The sequence below is a fragment of the Pyrus communis genome, chromosome 13 (genome assembly GCF_041283825.1).
Source record: "Pyrus communis isolate YQ-2024b chromosome 13, ASM4128382v1, whole genome shotgun sequence".
NCBI lineage: Eukaryota > Viridiplantae > Streptophyta > Magnoliopsida > Rosales > Rosaceae > Pyrus > Pyrus communis.
This window is the reverse complement of record NC_142577.1, coordinates 24,571,892-24,588,981: the sequence shown is the minus strand read 5'-3', so window position 1 is coordinate 24,588,981 and position 17,090 is coordinate 24,571,892. Positions and strand designations below refer to the sequence as shown.

General features: G+C 39.4%; 1 protein-coding gene and 1 pseudogene across 1 annotated transcript; both read right to left on the bottom strand.

Annotated features, from left to right (window-relative positions):
* Positions 1-8,720: 8,720 nt before the first annotated feature.
* Positions 8,721-9,380, bottom strand: LOC137736260 (secreted RxLR effector protein 161 pseudogene; annotated as a pseudogene).
* Positions 9,381-14,694: 5,314 nt separating this feature from the next.
* On the bottom strand, positions 14,695-16,940 carry LOC137738459 (geraniol 8-hydroxylase). Its single transcript, XM_068478087.2, has 2 exons — positions 15,978-16,940; positions 14,695-15,502 (listed from the first exon to the last, which is right to left on the bottom strand). Exons 1-2 carry the CDS (start codon positions 16,923-16,925, stop codon positions 14,897-14,899), a joined length of 1,554 nt encoding a protein of 517 aa, XP_068334188.1. The 5' UTR covers positions 16,926-16,940; the 3' UTR covers positions 14,695-14,896.
* Between the last annotated feature and the right edge of the window lie 150 nt (positions 16,941-17,090).

The following is a 17,090-nucleotide window of genomic DNA, read 5'->3' as shown; positions in this document are numbered from 1 at the left end:
TGGCTAAAAGTGTTTTTGGTGAAAATATTTTGAATCTAATCCTTAGTTAAAATGCAAGTGAATCCTGGAAACGCACTTAAAATGCTTCTTGCAACAAGCACATAACTGATGTTTCTTGTGGAAAGCACTCCAAGTGCTTTTGAAATCCAAAATCATTTCTCTAAAAGCGCTTTCAGTCATTTCAAAAATACTTCCAAATAAGTCCTAAATATATGAAAATAAAGTGAATTCTGGAAAAACACTTTAAAGTGCTTCCTGCAACAAGCACATAACTGGCGCTTCTTGTAGAAAGCATTCTAAGTGCCTTTGAAATCCAAAAACATTTCTCTAAAAACGTTTTCAGTCGTTTCAAAAATACTTTTAAATGAGTTCTAAATATATGAAAATGGTTAAATATTTGCCCAATAGCTATGGAAGGGCCGGTAAACTAGGTACAAAAACATAAGAAATTTGTAACCTATAATATCGTCGAACTCATCACCATTTAAATGGAAAGTTTTGCTTATGTGAAATGATGGTCAAAAGATTCAAAAGATTTAACGTGACTGGGATTTTTCCTAGAACACACGAGTGTACTTGGGGTTACATCAAACTGTCTAAATATTATTCTATAGTACCGCAAACCCTATTCCATATTGGACAGCACAGGAGGCAATGACTGGTAAAAAAGCATATTAGCCCTTATGGTTTAATGGAAAAATAAACAGATTCAAATTTCAATGGAGCTAGAGAGGGGAAAAAAACTACAATTTGCAAACAGCCAACGGCAGAAATGTCCGAATCTACTCAGAAATATTCGGCCGAAATTTTCGAACTTAATGTAAATCGTAGGTTCTGCGGAAATTTACGAATCTTTTATTCTGCTCACTCGCTTCGCTTTGTTATAAACAGTTTGGCATTAGGTTTTTTATATTGAACTTGGTGCATGTTGCAGTCATATTTAGAATAAGGATGTGATTGTGTAAATCCTAGGGAATTTGGGAAAGTATTATATATTCCTATTAGGATTAGATTACCTATAAAATGATGTAATTCTAAAGGGAAAGGTTTTACCCTTTCTACTACTATAAATAAAGGCACAATGAGGTGAATCAAACACACCTCACAATTAAATCAATCTCTCTTCTCTCTCAATATTGCCGAACCCCTCTCTCTCTCTAAACCCTAGATCGTTCAATCGAATAGGCCTACAACACGTTATCAGCACGATCTTGCCAGAAGCTGAGGAATTGACGCATCGTAGGAGGAGGCTATCATCCACCACATTCAAAGGCTTATTAGTTTTCTGCTAATCAGGTACACTTAAAATAAAGGAAGATATTTGAAACGTTCACGAAGCATGAAAACATTCCCCATGATGCATGAACCCCCTATGTTTACATTTTCCTTCCGATATATATATTGTATATGTTCATATATTTTTCAATATATATATATATATATATATATATATATATATATATATATATATTTGTTTCATGCATCGCACAATTAAATTATTATGTGGAATTTGTGAGTCAAATTGTACAAAATAAATTAGAAGCATATTTAGGGTTTCCTAAACCCTGGGGGTTTTTTTTTTTTTTTTTTTTTTTTTTTTTTTTTTTGAAAAAAAAGGGAAATTGGACATTGGATGGTACCACCTCTGCGGCACAACATCAGTAACAGCCTTATGTGCTTTGCTGCACCTACTTGGACCTCCAGGCCTTCGGCCTAATTGATTAGAATAGGCCTACAGCCCTAGTTCTATCATTGAGGAGGCCCGCAGCTTTCATGGATCCAGACCAAACCCATGGCAAGCCTTGCTTGCTGGGTCCTTGTCCCGCACGCATCCAGGCCCGCATACCTGCTCTCTCTGGTGCCAGCCCACTTGATTGGGCCTTGTTTCCTTGGGATCGCAGCACAAGAAGCCAGCCTATGCGGCTGGGCTCCCATTCGAACCCACATGCCAGCCCATGGGGCTGGGTTTTAATCCCCCGTGCATCACCCACAAGGCCAACACTTACTGGGCATTGTCCTATACACCCCCTTCAACCCAAATTGAAACCAAGCTGCAGCTGGGGCTTCTCCCTCACCTATGTGGCCTGTAACCCACCGCCGAGGTCTTTTGGGCCTTGCCTTATACTTAAGGCACCCAAACCCATGCCACTTAACCCACAACACCAAGCCCAATATTATTTTGTGGCTATATTTTCGATCCAATAATATTATTTTGCTTCTACAATCGACCCGATATGGCCCGATTTATTGAATTAATTAAAAGTGACCTACAATCCATTAATCTGATAATGAATCCAAAATTATTAACCTGAAGATCACTTTTGGACATTAACAATTCAATAATTTATTTTTATACTTTGAACCGTCACATACTTTCGTAGTAATGAAGCTCTCACACTTGAGTTCCCGAAGAAACTCAAATCCACTATACTTAAATCAGCATATTGCATTCTGTGTTTCTTGCAGGAACCTCTCATTATGAACTAATTGTTCATAAAAACTAAATTGAACCTGTAATTTCAAATTTATGCCTTTGAAACCTGAAGTTTTCATTCAAAACATACCACATGAAACCTGTAGTTTTCATGCATAAATTAAACCACTACATGTTTATAGAACCTGTATGTTCTACGATATATGTCTATGGCTTACCATATGACTAATCACATTTTCTCCCTCCGTTTTAGGGACATGTCGAACTTGAACAAACTCGATTTCTCCACTCTAGAAGTATCTGGAAGAAGCTATCTGAAGTGGGTTCAAGACGTGAAGCTCCATCTCACTGCAAAGGGCATTAGAGCCATCATCGAGGCATCTATTGCCGACAAACCTGTTGATGAAGCTCAGAAGGCTACTGCAATGATCTTCATTTGAAGACACATCCATGATGCACTGCAGACTGAGTACCTCGCTGAGGAGGACCCACGCACCCTCTGGCTTACTCTGGCTGATCGTTTCAATCACCAGAAAGGCATATACTTGCCTGAAGTAAGACACGACTGGCAGCATCTTCGCTTCCAAGACTTCAAAACCATGAATGAATACAACTCTGAAATTTGTAAAATCCGTTCTTTGTTGAAATTTTGCAAAGTTGAACTAATCGAATCAGATCTCCTAGAGAATACCTATTCAACCTTCCATGCCACCAATATTGTCCTGCAGCAACAATATCGGGCATAGAAATTCACAAAGTTCTCTGATTTGATCTCTGTTTTACTTCTCGCTGAAAAGCAGAACCAGCTTTTGATGAAGAATCATCAAGCTTAACCCACTGGCTCGAAAGCAGCCATAGCCGACGAAATAACCGTCGTGGCCATGGTAATGGGCGGCAAGCCCAACCACGGGCCCAAGGTCAACAGAGTACCGCACCTAAGGGAAGAAATGTGACCCAGCAACATCCCAACACTCGCCCTTAAGACCCCAAACTTCAAGAACAAGGGCAAAGCTCCCGTTCAGGTTGCTTCTACTAAAATGGACATGTGTTATCGTTGTGGATCCAAGGATCATTGGTCATGCGTATGCCGAGTTTCCCTGAGGCCATTGCCAAGTATCGTTCCCGTCGTGAGTCTAACTTTGCACATGTGGATCATCTGGAAGATGCAACTACATCCATGGAGATATCGGACTTTTAGGAGGCATCATCGCCTATGGATGAATAAATTAGACATGTTTTTAGGGTGTTTAACCCCTAGTGGCCGAACCCACTAGGAGTGGCCGGCCCTCCCCCCCCCCCCTTATTTGTTAGGTTTATGGTTTAATTTTGAACAACTTTTCTATGTATTTGGAATAATTTGTTTGGTTTTGGTTTGTTTTGAATTATGGATTGTTAATTGAATGGATATTATTCTCTCGAATTGCTTAATTGAATGAATGGACTTATATTTTTGCATGTGACCAATTCAATCAATTTATTTCTAGGTATGTCTAGTGGGGAAGTTAGTTGTCTTGCAGATAGTACAACCACGCACACCATCTTGCATGAACGACACTATTTTACTAACTTAATACCCAAGAAAGCTCATTTGACAACTCTCTTAGGCCCATCCAACCTGATTGAAGGGTACAGAAAGGCATGTATCATGTTGTCTAATGGTACAATCTTGACCATTAAGGAGGCAATCTATTCTCCACGTTTTGGCAAAACGTTACTGAGCTTTAGAGATATTCGAGATAATAAATATCATCTTGAAACCACTGAAGATCATAGTTCTGAATTTCTTTGTATCACTTTATACGAATATGGCCAGAAACATATTCACGAGAAGTTGGAACGTCTGCCGAGTGGGTTGTACATCATAACCATTCGCGGCATAAAAGCCCACAGTGTGGTCGGCCCTATGCCTGAGTTCCAGGACACTTTGTTGCTTTGACATAATCGTTTTGGACATCCTGGACGTGACATGATGCATCGTATCCTCAAATATTCTCACGGGCATAAGTTACATCCCTATGTTGGATTTCTGTCATGCAAAGCATGTTCTTTATGGAAGTTGAATATTCAACCCTTCCATACAAAGATTATTCACGATCCCCCTAAATTTCTTTAGAGGATTCAAGGGGACATTTGTGGACCTATCCAACCAACATGCGGACCATTTAAATATTTTATGGTGTTGGTTGATGCATTGACAAGATGGTCACACATTTGCTAAACTCCTAGCTCAAATCATTAAGCTAAGAGTTCACCACCCTGATTATCCGATTAAGTCGATTCGACTGGATAACGTTGGAGAGTTTACATCACAGACTTTTAATGATTATTGCATGTCAGTAGGGATTGATGTGGAACATCATGTGCCCCATGTTCACACCCAAAACGGCCTGGCAGAAGCTTTCATAAAGCGCCTTTAATTGATAGCTCGGACTTTGGTTATGAGAACCAAACTGCCGGTATCTGCTTGGGGCTATGCAATATTACACACAACTATGTTGGTCTGCCTAAGGCCCACCGCTACCTAACCACATTCACCGTACCAGTTGGTCATTGGATAAGAGCCTGACATCTAGCATTTACGGGTGTTTAGGTGCACCACTTATATGCCAATAGCGCCACCACTACGTACCAAAATGGGTCCTCAGAGAAAAATGGGAATCTATGTCAGTTATGATTTGCCATCAATTGTTCGATACTTATAACCCTTGACAGGAAATCTCTTTACCGCACGTTTTGCGGATTGTCACTTTGATGAGACAGTCTTCATGTCGTTAGGGGGAGATAAGTATGCTAACGTTCCTATAGAATGCCGCGAATTGTCGTGGTATGCTCCCACTATGTCTCACTTAGCTCCCCACACTGCCCAGTTTGAAACTGAGGTGCGATGAATTGTAGATCTTCAGAGCATTGCTTAAAGTATGCCGGATGCTTTTAATGATCTAGCAAAGGTGACAATATCACATATACCTGCTGCAAACACACCTGTAAGGATAAATGTACCCTGCGTATGTCAATTGCCCATCTAGGAAAGCTGGACCGTCCCCGAAGGTAGAGAGGCCACACCCTCCACACGACAAGGTACATTGGTAGCTAGCCAATTATTTGCTCCGACCCTGAAGCGTGGCAGACCCCCTGGTTCAAAAGAATTCACAACCCCAGAAAAGGAATATGGCACCAACTAGTGACCCTAGTTTGAATCTGACCATCGTTCACTCATCCGTTCCAACGCATAAGGTTATTCTAGATTACGGTGATACTTCAGATGAAACATGCCGGCCTCCTGAGATGCGAGATTTCAGTCCACTACACAGTATTGGATGAAGTTTGGAATAGGAATGAGATGATCGTCGACGATGCATTCGCGTACTCAGTGGCTACTGACATCATGCTTAGTGATGATATTGAATCACGTTCCATCGATGAATGTCGATGTAGAAACGATTAGTCAAACTGGAAACAAGTAATCCAGGTCAAACTCGATTCGCTCGCGAAACGTAAAGTGTTTGGACCTATTGTTCTTACATCACCACGTGTAAAGCCTGTTGGCTACAAGTGGGTTTTCATGAGAAAGCGTAATGAGAAGAATGAAATAGTGCGATACAAAGCACGCCTCATAGCGTAAGGCTTCTCTTAGCGCCTCGGAATTGATTATGAGGAGACGTATTCCCTCGTAATGGACGTTATAACGTTCCGCTACCTAATCAGTTTGGTAGTTTCTGAAAAACTGAATATGCAGCTTATGGACGTGGTAACCGTGTATCTCTATGGGGATCTAGATACGGAAATCTATATGAAAGTTCAAGAAAGACTTTCATTAACTGGTCCAAATAGTTCTAGACCACGAAACACTCACTCAATTAGGTTAAGGAGGTCACTCTACGGATTGAAACAATCCAGGCAAATGTGGTACAACTGTCTGAGTGAATATTTGACAAGTCAGGGTTATGTGAACAACGAACTATGCCCATGTGTGTTCATAAAGAAGTCATATTCCGGATTTGCAATTGTTGCAGTTTATGTCGATGACATGAACCTCATTGGGACTCCCGCAGAGCTTGAGGAAATTGTTGCACACCTGAAATCGGAATTTGAGATGAAGGATTTTGGGAAAACTCGATACTATCTCGGCCTAGAGATCGAGCATTGTTCAGATGAAATCCTAATACATCAATCGAACTACACCCAAAAGGTGTTACGTCGTTTTAATGAGGATAAAGCGAAGCCTTCAAGTAAACCCATGGTCGTTCGGACTCTTAATACTAAACGAGATCCCTTCCGTCCAAATGAGGATGAGGAAGAGATTTTGGAACCTGAAGTTCCTTACCTAAGTGCAATTGGGGCTTTATTATACTTGGCTCAGTGCACTAGACCCGACATTTCCTTCGCTGTGAATCTATTGGCTAGATACAACAATGTGCCCACATGTAGACACTGGAATGGTGTTAAAGACATTTTCCGCTACCTCAAAGGTATTACGGATTTAGGATTGTTCTATACCTGCGAATCTCCGATTGTTGCCACCCCTTATAGCTCTCAGATCATTATTTGTAATTGAATTTAGTATGTAACTTATGTAGTTGTTAAAGGACTCTTGTATCCATTAGGACACTTGGTATGTGAAGTCTTATTCGTTCGATGAGAATTAAAAACTTCACACATATATAATTAGTTGTGAATCATGTGATTTTCTTGATTCCAACCTTGTGTGATCATGCGGTCAAAGAGGTCGATTCTTCTAGAAGTGATATGCCAAACGATGTCGTATTCCCATGGCATTGATCTTCTTAAGCATAAGAAAATAGTCAGCCAAGATTAGCTTCCCAGCCTCTTCCGTAATACCCCGCACTTCCTTATACTCTCAAGCCATCTCACTATTTGGGTTCGCCAAGTCCACAGAGAATACCATACGCGACATAAAGTTGAGCGGAGTTTTGAAAGCGACACTTCCAACATCAACCGTTTACTTTTTACAATGCCTTCGTTAACCTCATATATGAGCTCTTGAACTTTTACGTGACATTTGGCGTCAGAGAAATTCGATGGCAAACAAGTGAAAGTTACATATTTTTCGAAGGTATTTCCATGCCGCTGAAATCGGTAGCCAGGGCATACCGCACTTAGTACCAGTTTGGCACAACTGAAATTATAAAAAAAAGTAGCTATGAAAAAAAGTTGGGGACTAAAATATGTGTGTTGTAAATGTAAAAATAAGTGCTTTTTTTTCAAAGTTCTAGCCAAAATAAGCTGAAAAATGGAAGCAGCATTTTGCTGCTTCTCAAAACCAACTTTTTTTCAAAGTAGGCGGATGAACAGTAAAGTTTAATGAAACTTTCTTATACCCAGTTATACCTTCTTTCTCCACTATTCTGCCGCAAAATTTCTTTCCCTTCTCTTTCTCTCATCTCCCTCTCTCTCGTACATGTTCTACTTCTCTCAGTCGTCAGGTAGTCAGGTGCTCTCTCTCTATCTCTGCTTGCAGATTCCCATGGTAAAGTTTTATTCTTTATTTTTCAATATTTCCATTGAAAATAATTAACTTTACTCTTGCTGCTCGCTCTCGTTGGCGGATATATAATTTTGTGACGTCTACCTCTAGATAACCAGAACCTAAAACGCAAATCCAAAGCCATTTAGTTCCTATAATTCGCAATCTCACATAGTTTTCGGGTAAGTCTGCACTGCACTGCATCCTCGCTCTTATTTTGCTTCTATGTCTGTTTTTAAAATAATTATTAGTATGAATTTGTGAGCATATTGATAAAGTTTATTTGTTTAGGTGTTTTGGTTGGACTTGACAGAGAATAGAGAGGACTTTTGGAGTGTGTTTTACGGCTTCAAGGTTGTGCAAAATGCATCATCATTGATTTCATTAAGTAGATGAATGTTTGTAGGGTATGGTTCATTGTCGTAACCCATACTTGTTTAAAGAGTGATTGACAAGAGGCTTAACAACCATTTCAGCCTTACTACTCTAGATTGAATCCTAGCCCTTCATTTGGGTATTAAGTGATCTAATATGGAGTGTACATTTGTCACTCACACACTCACACATACATTTAAACAAAAAAACTAGCCATTTGAGGCTTTAACCCTTCATTTCTTCTTTCTCCTTCGATGCAGACAACATCCATGCTCGGGAGCTTATTGTTGCCTTCGATCCCTCGACTCCAGGAGCTGTTTAGCTTCCAACACTCCCTTCTAAACTGCTTTTGGGAGTCATTCCAAGCAATCCCTTTAGGTAATTGAATCTCATATTCGATAATGCTTTTGTGAAAATGTCTGCGATCTAATTTTCTGTGCTGCAATAGATTAGCTTGATTGTGTTGTCCTGCAATGCCTCTTTGATGAAATGATATCTTCTTTTGATGTGCTTTGTTCTCTGATGAAATACTGGGTTTTTTGTCATGGCGATTGCAGAGGTGTTGTCACACAGAAGCAGTATGGCATCAACTTGCAATTCCCCAAAGTCTTTAAGTATGAACCTTAGCCAAATAGCTTGAGTTGTAGCTTTTGATGCACTCACATAATTTGCCTCACCTGTGGACAGTGCAACACTTTGTTGCTTTACAGAGGCCCACGAGAAAACCCCTAAACCAAAAGTGAAAGCATAGCCCAATGTGCTTTTGCTATCATCTTCACTGCCACCCCAGTCACTGTCACAAAATCCAGTTAGGATAGTTGACGTCCCCATTTCATACTTGATCCCATAATCAAGTGTTCCTTGCATATATCTTAGAACTCTCTTTGTTGTCCCCATGTGTATCTTGCTAGGATTCTGCATAAACCTAGAAAGTAGGCTTGTTGAGAACATTAGATCTGGCCTTGTTGCAGTTAGGTACGATAGACTACCAACAATGCTTTTGTAGAGACTAACATCTACAGGTTCACTTCCATTATCTTTCTTAAGCTTCTTATTTGCAATTAGGGTGTAGAGACAGGTTTGCATCCCTTCAGCCCAAACTTTTCAAGTAAAGTTTCAGCATACTTCCTTTGATGAATAAATATGTTATTTGCTTCTTGAATTACCCCAATGCCAAGAAAATGATGCAAGATGCCTAGATCAGTCATCTCATACCTCTTCATCATCTATTCTTTGAACTTTTCAATCATTGCATCATCATTTCCAGTGTAGACAACATCATCCACATAGATTGAGACAAGGAGTGTCTTGTTGTTGCTTCATGTCTTGGTGTAGAGTGTAGCTTCACTAAAACTTTTCTAAAATCGTTTCTTAGTGAAATAGGAATCAATCTCACTGTACCAAGCTCTTGGAGCTTGCTTTAGGCCATATAGTGCCTTCCTTAGCTTGTACACCTTCTCTGGAAAATCTTAACTTGTGAGCCCTTGAGGTTGTTCGACAAACACCTCTTCTTCTAGCACTCCATTTAGAAATGTAGATTTGACATCCAATTGATGCAACTTCCAACCCTTCTTAGCTGTTAGGGCAATCAAGGTCCTTATAGTGTCTAACCTTGCTACTGGAGCAAATGTTTCATTGAAGTCTACACCAGGCTTCTGTGAGTAGCCTTTAGCTACCAATTTGGCCTTGTTATTTTGCATAGAACCATCTAGGTTGAGCTTCACTTTGTACACTCATTTCACACCAATCACAGGCTTGTCACTTTGTCAATTTACAAGTTCCTAAGTGTCATTTTTCTCAATCATTTCAAGTTCTTCCTTCATTGTTTTCTTCCAAGCTTTGTCTTTCTTAGCTTCTTCATATGATTCTGGTTCCACTACACAGTAGTTACATGTAGCGTAAATCTCATCTAAGCTTCTCAACCTCACTGGAGTTGAACTTGGAGTTGTTATTTGTGATTAACTTGGTTGCGGACTCATGCTTGCTTGTTGTGGAGTCCCTTGTATGTCACCATTCTCTGTGACTTTTTCTTGAGCTGAGGTCTTCATAGGCTTCCTTGTTTGCCTTTTGTTGATGTTAAGTTGTAGAGAGACACTGTCATTCTCTTCTACCCTTGTTTCCTAGTTCCATGTTGAGTCTTCATCAAAGATAACATCCCTTGATAGGATTATCTTTTGAGTTGACAAATTGTAAACTCTGTACCCTTTCTCGCTGGTTCCATAACCCATAAAAACACCCTTGTTGCTTGATTTCTCCAACTTGTGCTTTAGTTGTTGAGGAATGTGAGTATAGCACACTGAGCCAAACACCCTCAGATGCTTCACATAAGGCTTCATTCCACTGAACACTTCAAATGGTGCCTTCTTATCCAATGTTTTAGTAGGGCACCTATTTAATAGGTACACTGAGGTGTTCACGGCTTCACCCCAAAATATATAGGGCATGTTCTTCTCATGCATCATAGACTTAGCCATTTCAACTATAGTCCTATTCTTCATTTCTGCAATCTCATTCTGTTATGGTGAATATGCCACAGTGAGTTACTTCTCCAATCCCACATCTTCACAGAATACATTGAACTCATGTGAGGTGTACTCACCTCCCCTATCACTTCTCAGTCTTTTGATTTGATATCCATTTTGCAATTCCACCATTGCCTTGAACTTCTTGAATATTGTGAATACCTCATACTTGAACCTCATGAAATACACCCAACACATCCGTGAGTAGTCATCAATGAAGGTTAGGAAATACCTGTTTCCACTGATTGTTGTTGTTTGCATTGGTCCACACATATTTGTGTGAATCAATTCGAGTGGCTTTATTGCCCTCCAAGCCTTTCCAGCTTCAAATGGATCTTTGTGATGCTTGCCAAACACACCCTTCACAGGTTTCATTGCATTGATCCATTCTTGGTATACTTTACACCATTTCATGCTTTTGCAGATTTTGTAAGCTTGTCATGTTTAAATGACCAAACCTCTTGTGTCATAGCTTCTTAGAACCTGTCACGCTTGTTTTCCTTGCCACTTCCTCTAGGTACTTCAGCATAAGTGGAAAGCTTCTGTTTTTCACTTCCACTCTAGTCACTAGGTTTGATAGGGATCTGTCATCACAGATCTCGACCACAGTTCCCCCAAAGAGTAATAAATAGCCATGCTCCATCATTTGACGCACACTAAGTAGATTCTCATCAAATCCAGGCACTAGCATCACCTCCCTTATGCATCTTCTTTTTTTTCTTGGTGTTAATGACCAGAGTTTATCTTCCAATGGCTTTGACAATGTTACCATCTCCTATTTTCACTTTTTCTGTGAAGTTTGTATCAATATCAATGAGTAATGACTCATGTGCAGCCATATGGTTGTTGCAGTCACTGTCAATGTACCACACTTTATTGTTTTTCTCTACTTTTGCACTGAAAGCACAAAACACATTTTCTTCTTCTTCCACTTGATTTGCACAGTTCACTTGCTGCACATTCTTTGATTTACAATCCTTCATGATGTGCCTAAACCTGTTACATCTGTGGCACCTAGGCTTGTCCTTGAACCAACACTCTCCAAGATGGAATTTGTCACACTGCTTGCATTGCCGCTTAATTCTTGGACCTTCATTTGAGTAGCTGCCTTGGTTAGGTCTAGGGTTTTGATACCCTTTTCCTTCCCATTTCTTGTTCTTGCCCTTCCACTGTGGTTTTTTTTTTTGCTTGCACTAGCTTGACTACTAGATCCAACATTGAGTGGTTGAAAAGCTTTCTCATGTGCAAAATCAACATGCCTCTCGAGCCTTTGGTCAAAAGCTCTTAAAGATGCCATCACATCTTGCACACTAAGAGTTTCAGTGTCTTTGGTTTCTTCAATGACACTCACTATTGAATCATAGGGTTTAGTCAAACTAATCAACAGTTTCTGGACAATTCTTTCATTAGGCAGTTCCTCACCATATGTTTTCATTTTGTTTACAGCATCAAATAGCCTAGTAAAGTAGTCTTTTAACAGCTCATTCTCCCTCATTCTTGTATACTCAAAATCTCTTCTAAGGGATTAAAGTTTTACCTTTCTGATTTTGGTGTCTCCTCTGTACTCTTGTTGTAAAACTTCCTAAGCTCCCTTTGTACTCTCTTCATTTGATATCCTCGGGAAAATGGAGTCTGAGACAACACCTTGGATGATTCCAAGTGCTCTAGTAGTTCATACCCGTATCGACCTCCATCTCAAGTAGTTCATACCCGTATCGAACCATATCCCATAGATCATAGGACTTGAAAATGGTTGTCATTCTTATTCTCCAAAAGTCATAGTTCTCCCTATCAAGGATTAGAGCTTTTAGCTCACTGCTACTGCTGGATCCCTTCATTTGCAGGGTTGTTTGTTGTTGAGGACACTACACAAGTGCTCCCAAAGATCTCAACTTGCACAGATTACACCCAGAAAGTTGTAAGATCAGAAACTAAGCTTTGATACCATGATAAAGTTTGTTTGTTTAGGTGTTTTGGTTGGACTTGATAGAGAATGGAGATGCCTTTTGGAGTGTGTTTTACGGCTTCAAGGCTGTGCAAAATGCATCAACACTGATTTCATTAAGTAGGTGAATGTTTATAGGGTATGGTGCATTGCCATAACCCATACTTGTTTAAAGAGTGAGTGACAAGAAGCTTAACAACCATTTCAGCCTTACTACTCTAGATTGAATCCTAGCCCTTCATTTGGGTTTTAAGTGATGTAATATGGAGTGTACACTTGTCACTCACACACTCACACACTCACACATACATTTAAAGAAAAACCTAGCCGTTGGAGGCTCTAACCCTTCATTTCTTCTTTCTTCTTCGATATAGACAACATCCATGCTTGGGAGCTCCTTGCTGCCTTCGATCCCTCGATTCCAGGAGCTGTTTAGCTTCCAACACATATCTGGTGAGTTTCGATACATGAAACGCAATTGGTGGTTGATGTGAGGAGTTTCTTTTGTTAAATTCCTGCAGTGGCAGTGCCAAGTAATTGATTTTGTTGCTCACATTGCATTCAGAATTTCTTATCTTATTGTTTTCTTTGTTTCAATCTTTATATATTTACCGGATACCGCAGTTGCTCATTTAGCTTTGTGTCCTTACATATTGGTTTACGAAAGTTATTATTTGAAGTTGTTGTATCATTGATGTTAGTTGGACTGAATTTCGTATCTCAAGTCTTCTATTGTTTCCAACTTTATACTTAATTGGAATTGGAACCACAGTTGCGATTGCTAAGCTTTGAAGAATCTTACAAATTGTTTTTGGACATTTCAGAGTAATAAACTTGTACTGTGAATAGAGACAAATGATGTCCGAAGTGATTAATTGCCTCTCACTTGAGGGTCAACTTGCAAAATTAGAATTAGTGGGATCAAAAGCATTTCAACTTCTTCAAGGGACATTAATCCCTGCTACCAGGTGAGTTACGGAGAGGATTTCATTGACTTAACCAAGTAATGAGGTTAAAGATGGCTAATTTTGTTGTCTGGCTGAATAGGACTAGAGATAATTCTTGGAAATTTGATGAATGCATCTAATTAGACTAAAATATTTCAATTGAAGTAGTTTGTCATACTGATTAATATTTAAGATAAAGTTTATAAATATTTTTCTTTTGAAAATAAAGTATATTCAGTAATTCACATTTATTTGTTAAGAAAATTAAATTAATGGCACATCTAGTATTATACCATTTTTGGTCATTTCACACAGTCATAGTTGTTTTACATAAAAGTTTACCAAACACTATAATACTGTTTTTTCTTTCCAAAAGCACTTTTACTAAAAAGTTTACCAAACACTTTGCTACTTTATTTCACAGCTGTTTATTCTCACAGCACAACAAAAACAGTTTTTTTTTCAAAGCACAGCAATACCAAACCAAACCTTAGCATGGTCACAGGCTTGGATGGCATCGGGATGGTTTGGTTGCAGAAGAATTGATCATGGGTTTGGAGGACATCTTTAGCTACGATTGATGAAGAAACTACAACAGTCGTTGTTTGTCCAAGTTGCAAAGGCATAATGCTACTCTTACTTGTACAAAAACGAGACACTGTTTGTTGACAAAGAACAGTTCATTACTTGTACAAAAATGCTATTTTTATTACAATTTTCATACCAAATTTGTACAATATATCCCATAAAGATAGAATCTACATGTATTGATAGACCTTATCTCTATTAGATATACAAATATGATTAAAAAAAAAATGTAACAAGTGTTGCATCACTTGTAAAAATCGCTTTTGTAGACTAGGTTTTAAACTCCAGTTGGAGTTCTTGGGCTAGATTTGTGAATATGGTGCCTACTCCTATACAAGAAGGGCATTCGGGCACACTTACAGAAAGTTACAAAATATCAATGGGGAGTCTCACAAGCAAACGTGAAATTTTTATTTTTTTATATAAGCAAATATTCTACACTTAATATTTCTAAGTTATAAAGACCAGATTCGAACTCGGATGCAAATCATTTCTCTAACTAATTTGGCTAAATTTAGGTATAATCTACAAGCATGATTCTTATTTAGATTCTAAAAATTATATGGTACGGACTTGAAATAGATATCAAGCTGGGTTCTTCTATAACATGGGCACAGCTTTGAGAGGCTGAGCTTTTTGTAAGGTAAGGCCAAACTTCTGATCCATGTTCATAGTCTCTAGTGTAACTCCATCTTCAAGCTTCCAATTACTGAAACAGTTAATAAGCGAACCCAACATCAAGTTCACCATTCTCACTGCCAATGGCATACCAGGACACATTCTCCTCCCACCACCAAACGGAATAAGCTCAAAATTCTTGCCGGTAAAATCAATTTCCGATCCCAAAAACCTCTCTGGCATGAACGAGTCTGGGTTGTCCCAAATGCCAGGGTCTCTTCCTATGGCCCATGCATTAACAAACACTTGTGCACCTTTTGGTACAACGTACCCGCAGATCTCAACATCTATTTCGGCTTTTCGGGGAAGTAGTAAGGGTGCTGCTGGGTATAGACGGAAGGTCTCCTTGATTATTGCTTGTAAGTAAGGGAGTTGACCAATGTCGGATTCCTCAACCAGTTTTCCTTTTCCGATGGTCTGCTTCAGCTCCGCTTGGGCTTTGAACAATTTTTCTGGGTTGCGGAGTAGCTCAGCCATTGCCCATTCCAATGTGGATGACGTTGTATCTGTTGCCGCAGCAAATAGATCCTGTAATGAACGAACAAAAGTGGAAGTCACTTGTCCCACTTATACATATTGAAGAAGCACTATAAGAAAAATGCGTATGCAACAACCCTAAAAGATCACGTAATTTGTATGTAACAAAATCAAAACCGTGGCAATGTACGCACTATGATCAGCACTTAGAGATGTTCACAAGATCTTCCCTGAGCTTGATGCTATAATAAATAATAGTGTTGATGATGGACAAGTAAAAAATCAAAAACTACTTATATCAGCTCACCCTATCATATTTCTAGATGAAATTTGTGTGTTTACTAGAGAAATAATACACTAGATGATCAATTTTAGACAACACACAACGCTAATAATTACCTAGTGACAACTCGCACATAATTCTTATTTACCTCGGAGCAATTTTCAGTATGAACATATTATCAATTCAAAGAATAAGTTCACCAAGATCAAGAACAACGAAGCTAGCAGAAAGTAGACAACTAACCAGGAACAGATGTTGAGTTTCATCCATGTCCATATCCTCATTTTTCTTTTCACTAAGGTTTATCAGGGTATCTAACATATCATTAGTCATGGCATAATCAAGCTCTTTTCTTGATTCAAACCGTTGCATCATCAAGCGATCAAAGATGTCAAACATCTTCCGGTAGTAACCGGTCTGACGGCGTCGTATCCCCTGGGGATCAATCCTTTTCAGCACAGGAAAATAGTCAGCCAAGTTAGGTTTCAAAGACTCTTCAAGAATACTCCATACCAGCTCCTTGAACTCTCTCGCCCTAGCACTGTGTGGGTCCACTAAATCCACAGAGAAGATGGTACGCGATAGCAAATTGAGCGTAGTTTTGAAAGCAGCCCGTCCGATATCAACCACCTCACCTTTTACAGCGCTTTCATTGACGTCGGATATGAGCTCTTGCACTTTCAGGTGACGGTTGGCTTGGTTGGCGTCGAGAATTTTGGTGGTGAACAATTGCGAGTTACATGTTTTGCGGAGGTTTTTCCATGTAGCTGAAACCGGTATCCACGCCATGCTGTACGTGGAATGTTGACAGGCTTGGAGCGCATCTGGGACGGTTCGGTTGCAGAAGAGTTGGTCATGGGTTCGGAGGACTTCTTTGGCGACGGTTGATGAAGAAATTACCACGGTTGTTATTTGGCCGAGATGCAAAGTCATAATTGGGCCATAACGTTGTGAAAGCTTGGTGAGAGAGAGATGGGGTTTGTTGCCAAGCTCTAAGAGATTGCCAATGAAGGGAAGTGGGTTTGGTCCTGGTGGAAGCCTTGTGGTATCTAATGATCTTCTTCCAAGCGAATAATAGAGGGTGTGAATTGAGATCCATGCAACCATTAGACCTAGTAGTATGCAACTCAAGAAATCCATTTCTTCTCCCAATCTGTAAATTTTGCCACAATTGAGAGGACATAAATACATCTTTTCATTGGGGATATGTATCTATATATATGAATGGGACCAATTTACTTATCGTATTTTACTCACATAATGACGTAGAATGTAAGGTTTAGATCTTAACAAGTACTGCCACATCATTTTGGTGAATAAATTAACCTACTTAGTATTTTCAGTAAAAAAATTTCA

Coding starts and splice junctions, on each gene's coding strand:
- LOC137738459 (XM_068478087.2), bottom strand. CDS start 16,925: ATGTATTTATGTCCTCTCAATTGTGGCAAAATTTACAGATTGGGAGAA. Junction 15,503..15,977: donor AAACTCAACATCTGTTCCTG/GTTAGTTGTCTA, acceptor CGTTCATTACAG/GATCTATTTGCTGCGGCAAC.